This window comes from Lissotriton vulgaris, chromosome 2_1 (assembly GCF_964263255.1).
Source record: "Lissotriton vulgaris chromosome 2_1, aLisVul1.2, whole genome shotgun sequence".
NCBI lineage: Eukaryota > Metazoa > Chordata > Amphibia > Caudata > Salamandridae > Lissotriton > Lissotriton vulgaris.
In genome coordinates this window covers 249,014,698-249,034,799 of record NC_141687.1, presented here as the reverse complement: position 1 = coordinate 249,034,799, position 20,102 = coordinate 249,014,698, and the positions used below count along the sequence as shown (strand labels likewise).

The following is a 20,102-nucleotide window of genomic DNA, read 5'->3' as shown; positions in this document are numbered from 1 at the left end:
ACATGTATACATTTTTGTGCCGTCACTTTGTAGCAGAACCTTGTATTTCAAGAAATATTTTTTTTTTGTCATATTGGTATGAATCGTTTTTTCATTATATGAAGGGAATTGGCAAAATAAATGCACTAACTGCATATCCATATAACTCCTAGAGGAGTTTCTTTACAACACTATTGCTGTGGAAGGTCGAAGTTCACACTCTTCTTCCCTGTGATAATAACGAAGTAATATGGGCCCTGGTAGAGCTAGTATAACTATGCTTGCCCAGCTACAGCTTACAAACACTATTTAAGAATTGAAAACACGGCTTGCTTTTCACTACTTGTAAGTCATATCAGTGAATAACCAATTATGAAATCCAGTTTTTTGATACTCGTGTTATTATAATGACTTGGTCACAATGCAGAGCTTTAGCTCCATTGGCTAATATGTAAGGGAATAGTTTTTGGTGATGTATTAGATTTAGTAAAACCGCAAGATATTTATGTACTTAGGATTTCAGTTCGGAGTTCTGGGAATATTTCATGCATATATCATGTTATGAAATATAGTAACACTGGAGAACTGTTAAAGGTAAATAACTTATTTTCCCCATCACTAAGGTGTATACCACTGCGGTTAAAAGGTCTAAATATCCAGACCAAGTCTTTGTGACTAATGTCCTTTGTTCTTAAAGTCCAATACTCTCTTGGGATTCATCTGTCTCTGGATTTCATTGTTTTTTTTAAATCTTAGCTGTCCCTTCTCTTATTTAATCCTCAAATACTGTATTCCAGTTTTTACCCCATTTTCTGTTACTTGCCTTTATATGCCCTCTTTTACTTTTATTTAGTTGATGATTTTATATAACGTTGTATTTAGATTTTGTGGTAAAATGTTGAATTGCTTTTGGGTGATAAGTTGCTCTATGTATAAAATGCTTTAAAAATGTAAACGTGGAATGCTATGTTGCTAATATAGTGTTTTTTCTTTCAACTCTCTTCTTAAAAATACAAAAGGTAATACTTTTCTGTTAATATTTTGCAGATCTTAGGTGATTTGTCAGCAGTGCACAAATTGTGATGACATAGCAGAATGCCTTACAAGTGGAATCAGTAGGTTATCCAAGCATGGATGAAAGTAGACCACCGGTCCTGCAGTCATGAACTCATCCCATTAATTACAGAGGCACAATATATGAAGACAAAAACATATTTTCCATGTACAATCAATAATCTCTTAACTCTGCAGGTTAACTGTTTTTTAAAAGGATGTATCACATACCCATTTATTATAATGTTGCTTTTTCCATGTTGATTATCCGCTACCAATTTTTAACATGATAAAGTGTTTCTTTTTACTTTCTTTTTACTGAAACACATGCACAAATAAGTATGAAAACTTGATCCTAAAGTGTTCCAAAACGTATATTTGTATAAACAGTAAATGGGCACCTGGCCACAATCCTTCAACAAAAAAAGACTAATCTAATGAAGTGACTGTAAATTTCTCTTTAGAATACGTTATGTTATTTATTATGATCATATAATCCAGTATCTCAAAGGAAAAATAATTAACAGATGTGTAAATCCAAGCAGCAGAAGCAAACCTTACGAAATTACACACACTGTAGGTTTAATCACTTTGTCTTTGAACATGGAACTAAATTGTACGTCACATTGAAATGCTGAAAAGTTATTACTCAATTTGATTGCTACACCTTGTGATACATGGAAAATTCTCTTCTAAACATTTGCGGGTACAGCATGTGGCCAAAGTCACTGAGTGATCCTGCACTTATCAGTCTCACTCTGGTAGTTCTGCCTTAGTCTCTGGTAGATTGCCTTTCAATATCCAATTAGCAATATTGTTCGAGGTGGCAAATGTAGTCAGCAGTTGTGCCACAAGATGTCTCCTTTTTGCTTCCAGAGTGGCAGGTTACCTGTGTTTTTTAAGGTGATAGATTTGTGTGTTTTTGCATATTGTGGAAACACTGGGTGTTTGGACCTTGCAATAACCTAAGCAAACTTCTTAATTTTACCTCGCTTGCCAACCTGGTGCTCTCCAGTCAACACTCTGTTCAGCTCGATCTTGAAGACTCAACTAGTATGCCAAACACCTTCCTTACCTTACAGCATCAACTTGTAATGGGAATAGTTAGTGGCAATTAGTGCAAGTACCACATCTGACATAGGTTTACAGGCACTTTTGACTACCCCCTACTTATTTTGAAGCACACAAATGTAATCTTACACCTGCTTTCTTGGTACCATTGATGTCACAAAATATAGGGGTACTTGCACTTATTTGCTATCTTAAATTTATTTTCTGTGCATCTTTGATTACCTCTGTGCTCTTCTTTTGCTCATCATAAGGGCTGCTAAGAATTGTAACTTTCCTCTGGAAAAGGTCATGCATGTTGGTGCTTAAGCTGCCTAGCTACTTTGTTGTACACTAACAAAAAACATACGGATGACAGTCTGGCATTGTTTTTCTCATGAACATCTTCGCATAAAACATCCCTCAAGAAAACCACCGGTGTCAACTACATTACTTTACACAACTGTATCAACTTTTAATTCTATACGTGTGCCCAGGATTGTGCTAATGTTTGTTTAGTGAAGGGCTATCAGCTCTTCTCTTATTCAGGGGTTTTGGGTCTACCTCTGACCTGGCAGCACCACATGCTTTTGTTCTTCTTTTGTCCACACCGACAAGGTTACCTGCATGAGCGCCACTCTCCTGCTATCCTAAAACCCTGTGCAGAATTGACTAATTTATTAATTATATGGATGATGATGATCATGATATGTCAGATAACAAAATTATTACTTTATAAAATATAAGTTACCCCTTGGTGGTGTTTTGAAAGTTCAATAGCATTTTACTGAGCCACCTACAAGAATGAAAACCGTAAGCACATAGGATTAAAAATGCAAATTATACCTATGTGCCCCTTGCCCCTCTTAACATTATAATCATATCTCTGGAATTTTTATGGAGTAAGTGCCAAGTTTATCTTCATTGTTCAAAAGACCAATATGGATCTTCATCTCTCACTAGATGGTACATCAGTACTCTTAACTGTTTTACTGACCATGGTTTTGTCAAATGACCTCTCACAGCCATTTCACTTCAGCTTTCATAAGGCGGAGGAGCTTTCTACATTGTGCCCAACTTTCAATCCTGAAGACATTATTTAGGAAATTAAAAGATAAAGTATAAAATGACTCCTGGAGGAGTTTTAATGTAGACTTTTGTAACCTGTTCAATGAATTGATCATGTATACATAAACGAGGGTCAAAATGTATAACCTGTGCAGAGTAGAAATTTAAAAAAATTGTCTGCGCTAGTTTTAATCAAAAAGGTATGCAAGTCATACCAAATGGAAAGTATTGCAGGATTTCCTGAATCTTAAGGCTGAATCCACACATTTCTTTCGGGTAGTATTCTGAAGCAAAGTGCTCATCTCGAAAGAAACAATTTATCATGGTTAGAAGTTTTAATGTAAACACTAGTATTCCTTTCTGTTTTATATTGTATTGCTTTGTTGCTTATAGTATTGTTCATGAGAGTACAAGACCTGCAGAAACTGTCTACTTTTGTAGTAACTTTAGATGTAATCAACTCTATATTTTTGTGAGTTGAGCCATATTTCTTGGCCAGATAGCTTCTTAAGAATGGATTGTAGACCTGTGGCTAATGTTGTGTAAATGGCCTCGATTCATGATCATATAATCTGATGAAATACATTGAGAAACATATCCATGGGTCGCCACTGGGAAATATTTGTAGGTTTTAAGTGCAATGTAATAACCTAGTGTTAGCCTATTAATGCTTTCATCATTAAGAATTTATTTGGTTGATAGTAGGAAGTTGAAGGATTTTATTTTAAATGAGGCGTGTTCAGCCGATTAACAGAATTAGAGTGCCTACTTGTATATTTTTCACATCTGATGTCAGCAGGCAGAAAGTATGTCTGCATTCACTTACAAAGTGTTCCCAATAAATTTTCTGTAGGAGTTGCAGCACACTAATAAAAACACATGGCCATGTTGTTTGACATCATGTCACAGAAATGAGTGCTCGCATTAGCCAAAAAAGACAATTTACATGTTCCATGCCTGGGTTTTTTACAACTGTAATGCCCTATCAATCTACACATTGTTCTTGATCATCTGTCATTGTCCATATGATATCAGAAAGGTATATTTTTACAGGCAATACTTTCAGCATGTGGATACGGATATCTCCTACACACTCTCTTAATTCTTCATCTCAGATAAACATCATTTTTTATCAGTGCTGGGAAAGCATATAGAAGCAGCCCTCCTTGTAGTATTGCATGTTAGGAGTGCTTAATAAATTGATTTGATTGATATTCTGTCCACAACGTAAAGTTAGTATCCTATGCCTTATGTGAGCTCACCTCTGAGTAAGCCAGCCTCTGCTTCTGATTGATTGTAGGCTTTTCTTGCAAAGATTTATCTTATTTATAAATAGAATTATTTGTCTGTAGTGAAACAAGCCATCCTTAAATTACAAGCCTTACTTAGTATTCTTGCAGTCAATTTTAACTGCTGCACAGCTAGTTGGTAAATTCTCTGTCTGTAGACCAGCAAGAATACTTTATTCTGAGAGATGCTGTCATGTTAAAATCTAAAGTAGGAGGCATGTTAATGTCCCATTGCATGCCTCGCCTATCGACTTGCCTTGTGTTCTACACCCAGAACTGGTGTTTGTCTTCGGTTTGGCGAACCATCACCTAGCTAATCTGCTTCATGCTTTTTTTAGGGGTGTGGGGGGAGTGTGGCGTTTACTACTTTCACTTACTCCCTAGAAATGTATTTCTAACTCTCATTTTTGCAGCATGAAGCTTTTCTGGATTGGCATTATTCTACCATTGAGTGGTTGGATCTGGAATTGTTGTATTTGTCGTGTTTTCTTCTTCTTGTTCGTGGGTGTCGACGTACCACCATTTGGTGTCCAACTGTGACGTCGACGTGCTTCCTCCGGAAACTCCCACTTTTTGTCGCCATCTGTAGATTCTTTTTTCCCCCCATAACCCTATCTACCTTATTTCGTATTTCTCACATGTAAGCAATGCAGTAGCAGGAAACAATTTTCTGCAGTCTTTCAACATCATCTAGGGGAGATGCTTGTGAGATCCTGCCCATTGTTTATCGGTTCTCACAAAGTTTGCTAACCAAGCTGGCTTCTGTCAGATAAAAATCATGCTGCCATCTTGACATTCTGCAGGACAACCACCTGATGATTTTTGAAAGTAAGATTCTTCTCCTAGAGAAAGAGCTTCTCTTACTTAAGTAGCTCCTTTGTAACCTTTTTCAAAATAAAGTTACCATAATTGGTCTCTTTTAGTACAGCTATCTATGCTGACTGTTACAAAGTTGTTCGAAAGATGGAACAGCATGGCGCAAGAGAGAGGAAAGTAGCCTTCCTGATGATACCAGTATTATATTGTTCTTGGTCCATTTGCTGCACAATCAGCCTATTGTCCTCTAGAGCATATGCTGTACAAGAAGTATTAGAAAAACATGTTGGGGATACAGTGGTAGTGGAAGGCCCAAAAAAAAGTGAGTGGACTTCATTATCTTTTGGAAGGATCACCTTCCTGCCCTTCTAGCTGCAGCTAAACCTCCGATATAATTATGTAAATGACGGAGAGCCAGAGCACACTAGGCTAGAATATATTCTTCCTTTTTTGCCTTTTCATTGCCTCTATGATGCTGAGCGAAAGGGTGCATATGAATAAAATGTACCATGTACATTTGTGCATGAACTCCTCCTTTTACTTTGTCAGAATCCTGGTCATGGCAGCATTTCTTTCTTGACTTAATATCATTAACTGTTGACTGTCAACTGTATGTAAGCAGAAAATAAATCAACAAAAGGTAAAAGTTCTTCCATGAACTGGGAATGTAGATTGAGTGAAATTGATTAGCTGCCATTGCACTTAATTGACAAAGAACAAAATTACTGCAGAGCTTGAAGATAATGTTATGACAAGTAGAAAATCAAGAATGTTTTTCCTCTGCTTTATTATAAGATGGTACTGATTACAACAAAAGATGTCCCAATCACGGACAAGATGTATGGAGAGTTGATGCAAGATGAAGAACATTGTGTAAAGGATACCATAAACATTAAATATGCTTAAAATAAAGTTGGTCCTTCGGCCTCCCATTTGACCTTTTTAAATTAAAAGTAAAAAAGCTGCTTCTGCTGTGATTCAAGATCATTTCATGTGTGAAATTCCAGGCACAAAGGCAAAAGTCAAATATGTACAAAGGAATTTTCTTGGATGTACACTGTCGCAGGCTTAAGCCTGACTCATATAATAGACACTTTGATTTACATAATACATTGCTATAGCCGTACTAGAGGACTGAGCTCAGAGGAACTGCTGTTTTATATAAAATTGTACCTTGAACTTACATAGTCTGTCAAAGGTTCTACTGCATATCACTTAATAGTTTCAGCAAGACATTTTTTTTATAATAAACCTACGGGTTATGAACGACAAGGCTAAAGATGAGCTGTACTGCAGATATGAGTTGCCGACCTATGGACATAGCCTAATAGTTACCAGTTGGGGTGTTTAGTTGTGTGGTGTGGTACCTTGTTTGTAGCCTCTTTTCCCACCAACATTTAAATGGACAGCCAATATTTGCATGTTTTGAAAATTGCTGCATAATTATTCACATGAGGAACATGCATGCAATTGTATGCTCTTACTCTCCAGATGTGGCCCATTATAGTCGGATGGACTAGTCTTCGCAGATAATCGCTGTTCCCGTAACGCCCAAGCACAACTAATGACTCTGTTCCTCTTCGTATGCAAATTGCAAATGCTGATACCACTGAAAATGTTAATGTTTCAAAGGCTGTGTGTTTATATTACAGATGACAAGAACATGACTTAATTTCAAATACTTGCTAGAAAGCATTGATATTCCAAAGTCAAACAGGTGTTTTAGCAGCAAAGGTGCTGATGCTGATGCAACACTAACTTGGTTATAGGCTATAGTTTTGTTGCAAATGCTTACTCCTTTCTCAGGACTCAATGTACAATTCACATGAGCAGCAACTCAAAGGAAGCACAGTGTGTCAAAAGGTGCTATTCTTGCATATTAAATCCTGCCAACAGGCAGCAGAATATTTGTTTATGTTCAGACAAAGTGAGCTATATATCTTCTACGTTGCTGAATTATTGACATTTATATAGGAAGCTATTAAATCATTGAGTTTTTTTCAAGCCTATAACATGAGTGCTATAGTAGAACAAAGCCTTCCTCAAAGACAATGTTACCTTGGAGCACTATTGAAGTTTGCAATTTATCAGCAGACAAAAAGCGTGCTTTTGTTTGTTTTCCTTAATTGGGTGTGACAATGTGAAATCTGAAATTGAACTAAGTGTCACCCCAGCAGAAATGTATTGTAAAACGTGAAGGTTGTAATACTTCAGGAAAACATGGACTAACATTTGTAATGTACTTTTGTGAGTGTTGCTGTCGTAGAATTTATTTCCATAAGCAATGTTTTTCTTAAAGAAATTTTCATAGTAATTCACAAAGTAAAAATCATGTTGTACTCTTCCTGTCTGGTCTCATTTTGATATGTAGTGCTCAGAGGAAAACTATGAAAAGTATCTAAATGAAGTTAACCAGTTCCCTTTTCCAGTCAGAGTGATGCAGCATTCTAGAACATAAAACAAAGAAGCCTTCAATCAATCAATCAATGCATTTATATAGCGCACTACTCACCCGGAGGGTCTCAAGGTGCTGGGGGGAGGGGGTCCGCTACTGCTCGAACAGCCAGGTCTTGAGCTGCTTCCTGAAGGCGAGGTGGTCTTGGGTCAGGCGGAGGTGGGTCGGAAGGGAGTTCCAAGTCTTGGCGGCCAGGTAGGAGAAGGACCTTCCTCCTGTGGTGGCTCTTCGGATGCGGGGGACGGCGGCGAGGGCGTGGCTGGTCGATCGAAGCTGGCGTTTCGGAGCGTAGAAGTTGAGGCGGCTGTTGAGGTATCCTGGGCCTTGGTTGTGTAGGGCTTTGTGTGCGTGGGTGAGGAGCCGGAAGGTGATTCTCTTGTTGACCGGGAGCCAGTGCAGGTCTCTCAGGTGTCCGGAGATGTGGCTGCGGCGGGGGATGTCCAGGATGAGTCGTGCTGAGGTGTTCTGGATCCGCTGGGGTCTCTTCTGGAGTTTGGCGGTGGTTCCGGCGTAGAGGGAGTTGCCGTAGTCCAGACGGCTGGTGACGAGGGCCTGGTGACCGTCTTCCTGGTCTCGGTGGGGATCCAGCGGAAGATCTTGCGTAGCATGCGCAGGATGTTGAAGCATGACGAGGAGACGGCGTTGACTTGTCTGGTCATGGAGAGGGAGGAGTCCAAGATGAAGCCCCAGGTAGCGTGCGTGGTCTGTTGGTTTGGGTGCGCTGCCCAGGGCGGGGGGCCACCAGGAGTCGTCCCAGGTGGAGGGTGAGGAGCCCAGGATGAGAACTTCCGTCTTGTCTGAGTTCAGTTTCAGGCGGCTGTCCATCATCCACTCGGCTACGTCTTTCATCCCTTCGTGTAGGTCAGCTCTGGCGGTGGCGGGGTCGTTGGTGAGGGAGAGGATCAGCTGGGTGTCGTCGGCGTAGGAGATGATGTTGAGGTTGTGTTGGCGTACGATGGCCGCAAGGGGGCTTATGTAGACATTGAAGAGGGTGGGACTGAGCGAGGAGCTCTGAGGAACGCTGCAGATGACTTCGGTGGCTTCTGATCTGAACGGTGGAAGGCGGACTCTCTGTGTTCTTCCGGCAAGGAAGGAGATGATCCATTCTAGTGCCTTCTCCTGGATTCCGACGTTGCTGAGACGCTGCACAAGGGTGCGGTGGCAGACAGTGTTGAACGCCGCGGAGAGGTCCAGGAGGATGAGGGCCGCTGTTTCTCCGTTGTCGAGCAGGGCTCGGATGTTGTCAGTGGCTGCGATGAGGGCGGTCTCGGTGCTGTGGTTGGCCCGGAAGCCAGACTGCGAGAGGTCGAGGGATCCGTTCGTCTCGAGGAGGGCGGCCAGCTTCTTGTTGACGGTCTTCTCAATGACTTTGGCCGGAAACAGGAGGAGCGAGATGGGGCGGTAGTTTTTGAGTTCGGTGGGGTCCGCTGATGGTTTCTTCAGTAGAGCGCTGAGTTCGGCGTGCTTCCAGCTCTCCGGGAAGGTGGCGGTGTCAAAGGAGGTGTTGATGATGTCTCGCAGATGGGGTGCGATGACAGCGTTGGCTTTGTTGAAGACGTGGTGAGGGCAGGGGTCGGTTGGGGATCCGGAGTGGATAGAGTTCATCGTACAGAGGCTTCGGTGGTGATCGGGGTCCAGGCGCGGAAGGTGGGGGGCGTCGGTGCGGTCGTGGAGTGCGTCGGTTGTGTGCTGAAGCTGTTGTGTATGTCTGCGATCTTGTTGTGGAAGTAGGAGGCGAGGGAGTTGCAGAGGTCTTGTGATGGGTTGATGTCGTTGTTTCCGGCGCGGGTGTTGGAGAGCTCTTTGACGATGGTGAAGAGTTCCTTGCTGTTGTGTGCGTTGTTGTCCAGTCGTACCTTGAAAGCAGTTTTCTTGGTGGCGTGGATCAGTTGGTGGTGTTTTCGGGTGGCGAGCTTGAGGGCGGTCATGTTGTCTGGTGCCGGGTCTCTGCGCCATGCTTTCTCGAGGGCTCGGCAGTTCTTCTTGGAGCTCTTGACTTCGTCGGTGAACCAGGATGCTCTCTTGCTGCCGGGTCTGCTAAGCGGGGTCCTCAGTGGGGCGAGGTCGTCTGCTCAGTTGCTGATCCACTTCGTGAGGTTGTTGGCGGCCTGGCTGGGGTTCGCTGAGCTGGTGGGTGGGTCCTGGCTCAGGGATGCGGCGAGCTGGTCGGCTGTGATCTTGTTCCAGCTTCTGCGTGCAACTTGTTGCTTGGTGGTGGTGGACCGTTGTTCTTCTGAAGCTGAAGTGGATGCAGCTATGGTCTGTCCAGTGGAGTCCGGTGGCGTGGCTGAAGATGATGTCCTTGTTGGATGAGAAGACTGGGTCGAGTGTGTGTGCGGCGTAGTGGGTGGGGGTGGTCACTAGCTGCTTGAGGCCGAGGTTGGCGAGGTTGTCCAGCAGGGTGGTGGTGTTGCGGTCGTTGTTATTCTCCAGGTGGAAGTTGAGGTCCCCGAGGAGGATGTAGTCAGCGGAGGGGAGGGCGTGCGGGCTGAGTAAGTCGGCGATGTCTACGCTGAATTGTGTGCGTGTTCCCGGGGGTCTGTAGATGAGGGTGCCTCTGAGGGTGGTCTTGGGGTCGGTGTGGATATGGAAGTGCAGGTGTTCGGCGGTTGTCAGGGTGTCGTCGTGTTGGTTGTGATGCGGATGGTGTTCCTGTGGATGATGGCGATGCCTCCTCTGGTCTGGTTTCCGCGGTCCCTCCGGGTGATCTTGTATCCGTCCGGGATGGCGATGTCGGGTGCTGAGGAGGCGTTCATCCAGGTTTCCGTGAGGAAGGCGACGTCTGGGGATGTGGTGTCGAGGAGGTTCCAGAGTTCGGCGTGTCTGTGGACGGAGCGGGTGTTGAGCAGGATGCACTTCAAGTGGTTGCTGCTGGTGCTCGGCTTGGCGGGTGCGGTGCAGGTACGGATGCAGGTGAACTTGCAGGAGTGGCAGCTGAAGGGTCCGTGGGTGGCTCGGTAGCATCCCGGGATCCGGCCGGTGTTGAGTTCGGTGGTGTTGTAGGTCCGGCGGGTGGGCTGGGGTCTGCGGGGGCCAGGGGTCCTGGCGCTGGGCGCGGTCCAGACGCGGACGGGCGCAGACTGGCTTACCTTTGGCGCACCTTCGGCGCTCAATCGGTGCTCCCGCTGCGCGCGTCCGCTGCGCGGTCGCTCTGGGGGTGTCATAGGTAAGGAGCCAAGAGGGCGGGTCAGCTGGGTGGCGGGAGCGGGGCGGCCAGTGGGCACGGGGGGGCGGAGTTGCCGGAGGACAGTGGTGGGAAGGAGGGCCGAGGGCGGCTCAGCGGCGGCTGGGTCGTCCGGCGGCTGAAAAAGGATGCAGGTAGGGGAAGGGCAGCAGAGGGGGGGGAAATGGGAGTACAGAGGCAACAGGGGACTACAGAAGGCAAGAAACAAACGGCAAAAGGTGAGCGGGGCACACCAGGCAAAATACAGGGGCGAGAGGCAAAGAGGAAGACAGAAGGCAAAACAGACGGCAAACGGTAAAAGGTGAACGGGGCACACAAAGGCAAAATACAGGGGCGAGAGGCAGAGGGGAAAACAGAAGGCAAAAACAAACGTCAGACGGCAAAGTACACAGAGGCTATCGCAGTCAGCAGGGCACTGGCAAAAGCGGGCAGGAGCAGCGGTGGGTGGGGGCGACCTCGCCTGGAGCAGGCTCAGCGGTCCAGGCCCTAGTGCTAAGGGCCATATTGTACCGGCCCAGACGATGTAATAGATACCTAGAATAATAGATCTGTGTAATATTTGTATCTGTATCATATGAAAATGAGCCCTTATGGCTATTTCTCTGGGGCTCTGCTTCCACCCAGTAATCGTCCTCAATAAGCCCAATGTTTACTTCCTCTGTCTCTTGTTGGGATCGTAGCAGGTCAGGGGAGAGTTGTTCATTATTTTCTTAAATATCAAGGAGATCACGCCTTTGCTGGAATTGGGTCAAGTTGTAATAGTCACTCCAAAGGAGTGAACTCTGGCAGCTGCTCCCCCTCTGCCAAATGACACTGTATCGCATGCCCCAACTGCAGATATTTAAACTGTTCCATTTTGTCCATTTCGTGCTCCTCCTGTAGGTCTTCAAAGGCACTCCATACCAATCAGTCCCCATTTAAGGAAATATTTCAAGCTCCCAACTTCCTGCAAGAGTTCAATGTCCCACAACGGAGTCCTGCTTGTCAACCTGCCATCCCAGTCCAGGTGTTTATTGTCCTCTCTCCACACCCTAACAACCGTTTGTCTATGTGGTGGCAGCGATCCTCCACACTTTCAGTTACATAGTATTGACAGTTAAATTTGGTCCGCCATAGCTCCTCAATCTACTCAGTAAGCTGGGTCCTCTATGTCCCCAAATACCCAATCGTTCACTGTGGTCAGTTGTGCAGCACAATAGTAGATATATATGTCAGGGGTTGCCAGCCCCCACTCAGACTGATACCCCCGATTGGAACTTGTCGCGGGAGATCCGTGAGCTGCCCCCATTTCAAAATAGTTCCCTCAATTCGCTATTCACCTTGCAAAATAAAATTGTGTGGCACCCTGTACGAGGTATTTTAAAGGACGTGCAGCATGCATGGGAAGTTCATCATCTTAAAAAGCACGGACCTTCCCATTAGGGTTACTGTAAGTGCCCTCCAGTTTGCCTCATTTTCCTAAGACGCTCAAATTGAGGAATCCGATTCCTTCGTATAATGTTCTCAGCATCTCTGGTCACAAAAATGCCTACGTATTGAAAGCCTTGAGTCCCTACTGCAGCCGCAAACTAGGGTGGTAAAACCGGCTGTTCTCCAGCAAGACGAAAGATGAGACTTGTCCTAGTTGATCTGGTAATGGAGTAACTAAAAGTTGAAAAATATAAGGAATTCTACCTATCAAGAGGTGCAGTCGCTTAGCATACAACAGCATGTCGTTAGCATAGAGGTAAATCCTTCCACCCATGCTGTCCCCCGAGTGCCCTACAGTAACGGGTCTTGTCGGATCCAGGCTGCCAGTGGTTCCAGAGCCTATGGCGAAGATCATCTGAGTCAAGGAGCTGCCCTGCCTTGTACCCATATGAAGAGTTAAAGGGTGAGAAAGTGCACCTTTGACCTGCACCCTCCCCATGGGATCATGATATAGGAGTCTAATCCAGTAGCAAAACTTGAGACCGAATCCAAGAATGGACACGGCAGCAAATAAGTATGGCCATTGTTTACTGTCAACAGCCATTATTGCATCTAATGAGAGCAGAACAGCATCCTCTGCCTGAGAAGTCCCTGTCGTATGTAATGCCTCATAAAGGCACCTCCGATTCACTCTGGGAGCCCTGTGAGGCATAAATCCAGATTGGTCCAATGGACCACCGTATTTATTACCTTCACAAGTCTATTGGCTAGGGCTTTCACCAGGACCTTGGCCTCTAAATTCAAAAGAAATATAGGCCTATAGGAATTATAGGCTGTGGGCAGTTTATTTTTCTTGGGGTGGGCCACGATATTGGCCAGTCTGTGATCTGCTGGGTGGATATCTTTTTGGAAGATACTAAGCATATGTGGTGCAAATGTATCGACTGCACATTTATAGAGCTCTTCAGGTAGGCTGTTAGGCCCTGCAGCCATGCCGGATTGTTATCCCCGGATTGCACATTCTATGTTATAAACAATCAAGTCCTGTTCTATGCATCCCTTTCCTCTAGGGAGAGGACTTAAAGAGAGAGATCTTTCAGGAGGTCAGTGCAATTCTGACTGGATCGGGTAGTTGGGAAGTGTATGCTTGTTCATAGTATTTCGCGAACGCTTCTGCTATGGCTGTCCCAGTAGTATGGGTCTTTAATTTCTACCACCCAGTTTCTACTCCTGTCTCTCTTTTCCAATAAAGTAATAAGCTTATTGGCCTTATTGCCTACATTGTACAGTAGCCAATGCTTGTGCTCAAGCTTAATTTTCCACCAAGTCTCTCAACTCCTGTTGCTGCAGCTGTATACAATGACTCAGGTGGGTGTCAGGCAACCCCCCCCTCGCTATTTCTAATTCCAAAGAGGTAATCTTTCTATAGCGACTCCTACTTGATAGCCTGTTCCCTCCTCTTTACCCCTATGAGGGCTTGAGCATTGCCACATAGCAATGTTTTGAAAACTTCCATAAAGTACTAGCAGAGCTGGCCGACCCCACCCCACGTTCTCTTAGAAATAGTGATCTTCTATTATATCTTGTAATTTCTGTCTTTCAACTGCCAGGTGGCTATCCTTGGGAGCAACACTGAATCTCTAATAGTGCCTGAAAATGACACCACCAGTGAGTTGTCAGAGATGCCTTCCGCCAGGTGGCCCATACCATGAAAGTGGCTCACACTTATGCAATGGGAAAATATATAATCCAGGCGGGAGAAACTACCATTTCTCCAGTATTAGGGTGTCTTTCATAGATTCACATGCTTGAATAATTCCCCGTCGTCTAAGTGGGAGTCCCACGGTACATAAAATAGTAGTAATATTCATATATATATATATATCATCATAAATATACATATAAATATGATATATATGTATAGTCATAAAGAAAAATTGTAAAGTACCAAAGAACAACATAGGCCCATAGAGGCCTAAAGGGAGGATTCACTTTAGTAACATATCCATATCATTATAATAGTCCACATTCCAGCCAATCAGGCTGCAGCACCCTCTAGAACAGGGGTCTTCAAAATGTGGGGCGCAACCCCCAGGGGGTCGCGCCTTCACAGTCACACGTCTGCCCTGGCCTCCAGGGCTTCAGCCCCCCTCTTCCCCGTCCTGTGTCTCAGCCCGGGTTGCTGCAGTGAAACTCGAGCTGCTGGGGGCTCGGCTGGGCAGTGTCTGGAGTCTTATCTCCGGCACGCCTGGGTTTTTCACAGGTCTTTAAAGACCATTAGCATATTTACATGCTTTTGTAAACTGGTTACAGAGGCTTAATGTTTTTTAAGGTTCCAGTACCCCCTGGGCCCCCACTCTGCCTATTCCTTACATTTGTATTTTTACACTTCTTGCTGTAGTGTAAGAATTCATTTAATGAAAAGGAATATAAAGTTGGGTTGCCATAAGAAAAATGCCTGCTCTTGACACTAAATAGAGTTATAAATAAAAAAGTATGTATTAATTAGTTATGTGACTTTTCTGTCTTTGGTCTCTTTAATTTTCAGTCATGGATCATTGAGGCAGCCCTAGAACACAACTAAAAGTGACACAATTAAAAGTGCTTTCTATTTATATTTGCTGTTCTAAGTATTCACAGATAAGTGTTAAAAATACAGCTTAAGGTGACTGCTTGATTCTGGAACATCAAAATAATGAGCTGGTAACCCTAATCATAAGACTGGAAGTTTGTTGCAGGATCAGCACATTATTTATTTCCTCCACCCTCAATCCCTGATTAATGCCTTTATAGCAGTAGTTTAACTAATGTCTGAAACCCTACACTTCAAGTTTCTGGGAATGCACCCTGCTTAACCCTCACCCTGCACTCGCAGCGATCACAGTGCACTCGCACTGATCGCCATGCACTCACACTGATCGCCATGCACTCACACTGATCGCCGTGCACTCTCACTGATCGCCGTGCACTCTCACTGATCGCCGTGCACTCTCACTGATCGCCGTGCACTCTCACTGATCGCCGTGCACTCTCACTGATCGCCGTGCACTCTCACTGATCGCCGTGCACTCTCACTGATCGCCGTGCACTCGCACTGATCGCCGTGCACTCGCACTGATCGCCGTGCACTCACACTGATCGCCGTGCACTCACACTGATCGCCGTGCACTCACACTGATCGCCGTGCACTCACACTGATCGCCGTGCACTCACACTGATCGCCGTGCACTCACACTGATCGCCGTGCACTCACACTGATCACCGTGCACTCCCACTGATCACAGTGCACTCACACCAATCACCCTGCACTCACACCATTCACCCGCTCACGCTGCACTCCCACTGATCACAATGCACTCCCACTGATCACAATGCACTCCCACTGATCACAATGCACTCCCACTGATCACAATGCACTCCCACTGATCACAATGCACTCACACCGATCACAATGCACTCACACCGATCACAATGCACTCACACTGATCACAATGCACTCACACTGATCACAATGCACTCACACTGATCACAATGCACTCACACCATTCACCCGCTCACCCTGCACTCAGTGATCACAATGCACTAAAAATGTGCTTGCATTGTTCACTCTGTACCTCACCCTGCAGACACACGAGCACACTTCTCATCCTGCACTCATGTGACACTTCACTCACCTCCCCCCCCCACTGCTCAATCTGTAGCTCACTCAAACAAGGCCATCATTAACCATGCACTAATTTGGCCCACTCTGCACTTACAGCCGAACCCAAATTCATATGGTCACCTCACTCCACCTGTAGTCACTTCTTTTACCCCACTCTCACACTGTTGCATTGCTCTCCGTGCAGTCACATGGGCACTCTTGTCACCCACACAGTGCAGAAGGTTAAAGTACCTGGTACACAGAAGATGTACCATTCACATCACAGAAGTGAGTGCGAGTAAACTATAAGTATTTTGTTAGACAGGTGCTATTGAGAGATGAGGTGTATTGTTGGTGAGTGGTAGTGAGGGAATTCATGGAGAAGGTGGAAAGACTGTTGCACCGTGTGCGACCAGTGCTAGGGCCAGCCCTGGCTGGGAGTGTTAAACACCCCCGAAGTTCGGGGTTAGTGGATTCCCTGCTTCTGCCTATTATTATTTACATTTGTAGTGCGCTACTGTTACCAAAAGGTGTCATGGGGCTAATAACCATCTGCCTGCAATGTGAGAGAGGGATCAACCTCCAGTTGGGAGAGGTGAGAAGAGAGGGATGGAAGGAAGGGGTGAGCGAAAAGGGGCATGGGTAAACTGCTTAACTCTGCACAAGACCGCCAGGGTTTGAAGGGACCCTTGCTGAAATCCATCCGCATCTCAACCAGCTCAGACGTCAATCTCGCAAACACTGAACACCTCCACTTCCAGATCCACATCGACCCTAAGACCACACTCAGAGGCACCCTCCTCTACAGGCCACCGGGACCCCGTGCACATTTCAGTGACGACATCACGGACTTCATCACCCCACACGCCCTCCCCTCCGAGGATTACATTCTTCTGGGAGACCTCAACTTTCATCTCGAAAAGAACAACGACCGCAACGCCACCACCCTTCTGGACAATCTCGCCAACCTCGGACTTAAACAACTTGTCACTACCTCGACCCACATCGCAGGTCACACACTCGATCCTATCTTCACCTCCAGCAAACATGTCTCCTTCAGCCACACCACTGCTCTCCATTGGACGGACCACAGCTGCGTTCACTTTACCTACAACAAGACCACAACCAACAACCATCCTCAACCCACTCTGCGAAGAAACTGGAACAAAATCACCATCGACCAGATCTCCTCATCGCTTCTTCAAAACCCCCCTGCCCACTCCACAAACCCCGACCAAGCAGCCATTAACCTCACCCAATGGCTATCCAACAGCGCCGACATCCTAGCACCGTTGAAAAAACGGCAAATCATTTTAGGCAGCAAGAAGGCCTCCTGGTTCAACGATGATCTTAAGAAATCTAAGAAACTCTGTCGCTCCCTTGAGAAGGCCTGGAAAAAAGACTCCAACACAAGCACCAGGGACGCCTTCAAAAACGCCACCCGCATACACCACCAACTAATCCGATCTGCCAAGAAAGACGCTTTCAAGTACCGACTAGATAACGCCCACAACAGCAAGGAATTATTCAACATCGTCAAGGAATTTACCAACCCCTCAGCCAACTCCAACGACATCACCCCCTCTCAAGCCCTCTGCGACTCCCTAGCCTCATTCTTCCACAACAAGATTGCAGAAATCCACAACAGCTTCGACAACCGACCCGAAGACCAACCCACCCAACCCTCTGCAGGACCCCCACACCCCTTGAACATCCTGAACGACTGGAACCCAATCTCCACTGAGGACACCATCCGCCTGATGAACTCCATCCACTCAGGATCCCCCGCAGACCCATGCCCTCACCACATCTTTAACAAAGCAGACTCCATTATAGCACCGCACCTCCGAGACGTCATCAACTGCTCCCTCAACTCCGCTATCTTCCCGGAAAGTTGAAAACATGCCGAACTCAGCGCCCTTCTGAAGAAACCTACAGCTGACCCCACCGAACTCAAAAACTACCGCCCCATCTCGCTCCTTCCATTCCCGGCCAAAGTCATCAAGAAAGCTGTCAACAACCAACTCGCCGCCTTCCTCGAAACCAACAAGTCCCTCGACTCCTCACAGTCCGGCTTCCGAGCCAAACACAGCACTGAGACCGCATCATCGCAGCAACTGACGACATTCGAACTCTGCTAGACAACGGAGACACAGTCGCCCTCATCCTCCTCGACCACTCCGCAGCCTTTGACACAGTTTGTCATAGCACCTTAATACAACGCCTCAGAAACATCGGAATCCAAGGAAAAGCACTGGAATGGATCACCTCGTTCCTTGCCGGAAGAACTCAGAGAGTCCGCCTTCCACCATTCAAATCAGAAGCCACAGAAGTCATCTGCGGCGTGCCACAAGGATCTTCACTCAGCCCCACCCTCTTCAACGTATATATGAGCCCCCTCGCGGCCATCGCACGCCAACACAACCTCAACATCATCGCCTACGCTGATGACACCCAACTGATACTATCACTCACCAAAGACCCCAACACCGCCAAAACCAACCTACATGAAGGAATGAAAGAAGTAGCCGAGTGGATGAAGTACAGCCGTCTAAAACTGAACTCCGACAAAACTGAAGTCCTCATCCTTGGCACCTCCCCCTCCGCCTGGGATGACTCTTGGTGGCCAGAGGCCCTTGGAAAAGCACCCATCCCGACGGACCACGCACGGAACTTAGGTGTCATCCTGGACTCCTCACTTTCTATGAACAGACAAGTCAACGCCGTCTCATCTTCTTGCTTCAATATTCTTCGCATGCTCAAAAAAACATTCCGCTGGATCCCCACCGAAACTAGAAAAACGGTCACCCACGCACTGGTCACGAGTCGCCTGGACTACGGAAACACCCTATACACCGGTACCACCGCAAAACTCCAGAAAAAACTCCAACGCATCCAGAACGCGTCAGCCAGACTCATACTAGACATCCCGCGTAAAGACCACATCTCTGGACACCTGAAAAACCTCCACTGGCTCCCCGTTAACAAGAGAATTACTTTCCGCCTTCTAACCCACGCACACAAAGCACTCTACGAACTTGGACCCGAATGCCTCAACTCACGACTTTCCTTCTACACCCCCTCCCGCCACCTACGATCCTCCAACCAAGCCCTTGCAACTGTACCTCGCATCAACAAAACCACCATGGGAGGCAGATCCTTCTCCTACCTGGCAGCTAAAACCTGGAACTCACTTCCCACTCACCTTCGCCTCACTCAGAACCACCTTACATTCAGAAAGCAACTTAAAACCTGGATATTCGACAAGTAACTCCTCACCCTCCTCAAGCGCCTTGAGACCCTCTGGGTATGTAGCGCGCTATATAAATCTCTTGACTTGACTTGCTGCTCCCGGCCATGGCCAGGTGAGCTTCTAATGTGGCAGCGCGTATTCCTGCGCAGTGGGAGGCCCTTCACAAAGGTTGACTAGACCTCTTTCTGATGTTAATTGCTGTATTTTGGTTATAAACTGGCACTGATGGGGTGAAATCTTTCCTCAGTGTTACTGTGTTTAAAAAATAATAAAGCAATGCTATCTCAAAATACGCAGCATCACAGAACATTATTTAAATTTTCTACTCACACAATTTAGTCAAGCCTGTCGCATAATTTGGTACTCACCTGCTTCATAATTCCAGTAGCCCTGCCTAGAGGTTTAGACATTTTTTTCAGGAGGGGGTCCTTACGCCTGTAAATGTTGACAGGGGGGTCTCGGCATCCAAAAGTTTGAAGACCTCTGCTCTAGAACCTTCTCCTCAGAAGCTCAAGCCCTCAGATTTTCTACGTCATGTCATGTGAAGGGAGTCTCCCTGAACTCTGCTCAGTTTCTTCAATCTTCAAACCTTTCAACTTCTTGAAAAATGTCAACTAAGAAATCTTTATTCAGGCCTTGTTCTTCATATGGGAAACTACGCCTGTTCCATGAGGACCCTCATAAAAAGTGAATCTATTGCCTGTACCCGGACCATGAGGTGAGGAACTACAAGTTCTGCAGAACATTTTCTTCTAAGACCCTAAAAGATAGAGAGGCCCGTCTCCTTCTGTGGCTACATATAATCCTATGTCTTATGTGGAGAGTGTGTCTTCCTACCATCCCAAGACCTCTCTTAAGCGTGGGTCGGAGACTGAGATGCCTTCTCCTTTCCTAAAATGGAAGAA

The 20,102-nt window shown here is 45.9% G+C and overlaps 1 protein-coding gene across 6 annotated transcripts in view; it reads left to right on the top strand.

Annotated features, from left to right (window-relative positions):
- The window catches only part of CUEDC1 (CUE domain containing 1), a 673,926-nt gene extending 666,330 nt beyond the window's left edge, over positions 1–7,596 (top strand). For 5 of the 6 annotated variants that reach the window (XM_086954843.1, XM_086954846.1, XM_086954848.1 and 2 more), the window contains one exon: positions 1,027–7,596. In XM_086954843.1, the coding sequence (XP_086810969.1) occupies positions 1,027–1,033 (7 nt within the window). In that variant the 3' untranslated portion in view covers positions 1,034–7,596. The remainder of the gene's footprint in view (positions 1–1,026) is intronic. The other variant, XM_086954849.1, reaches the window with a different exon arrangement.
- The last annotated feature ends 12,506 nt before the right edge of the window (positions 7,597–20,102 follow it).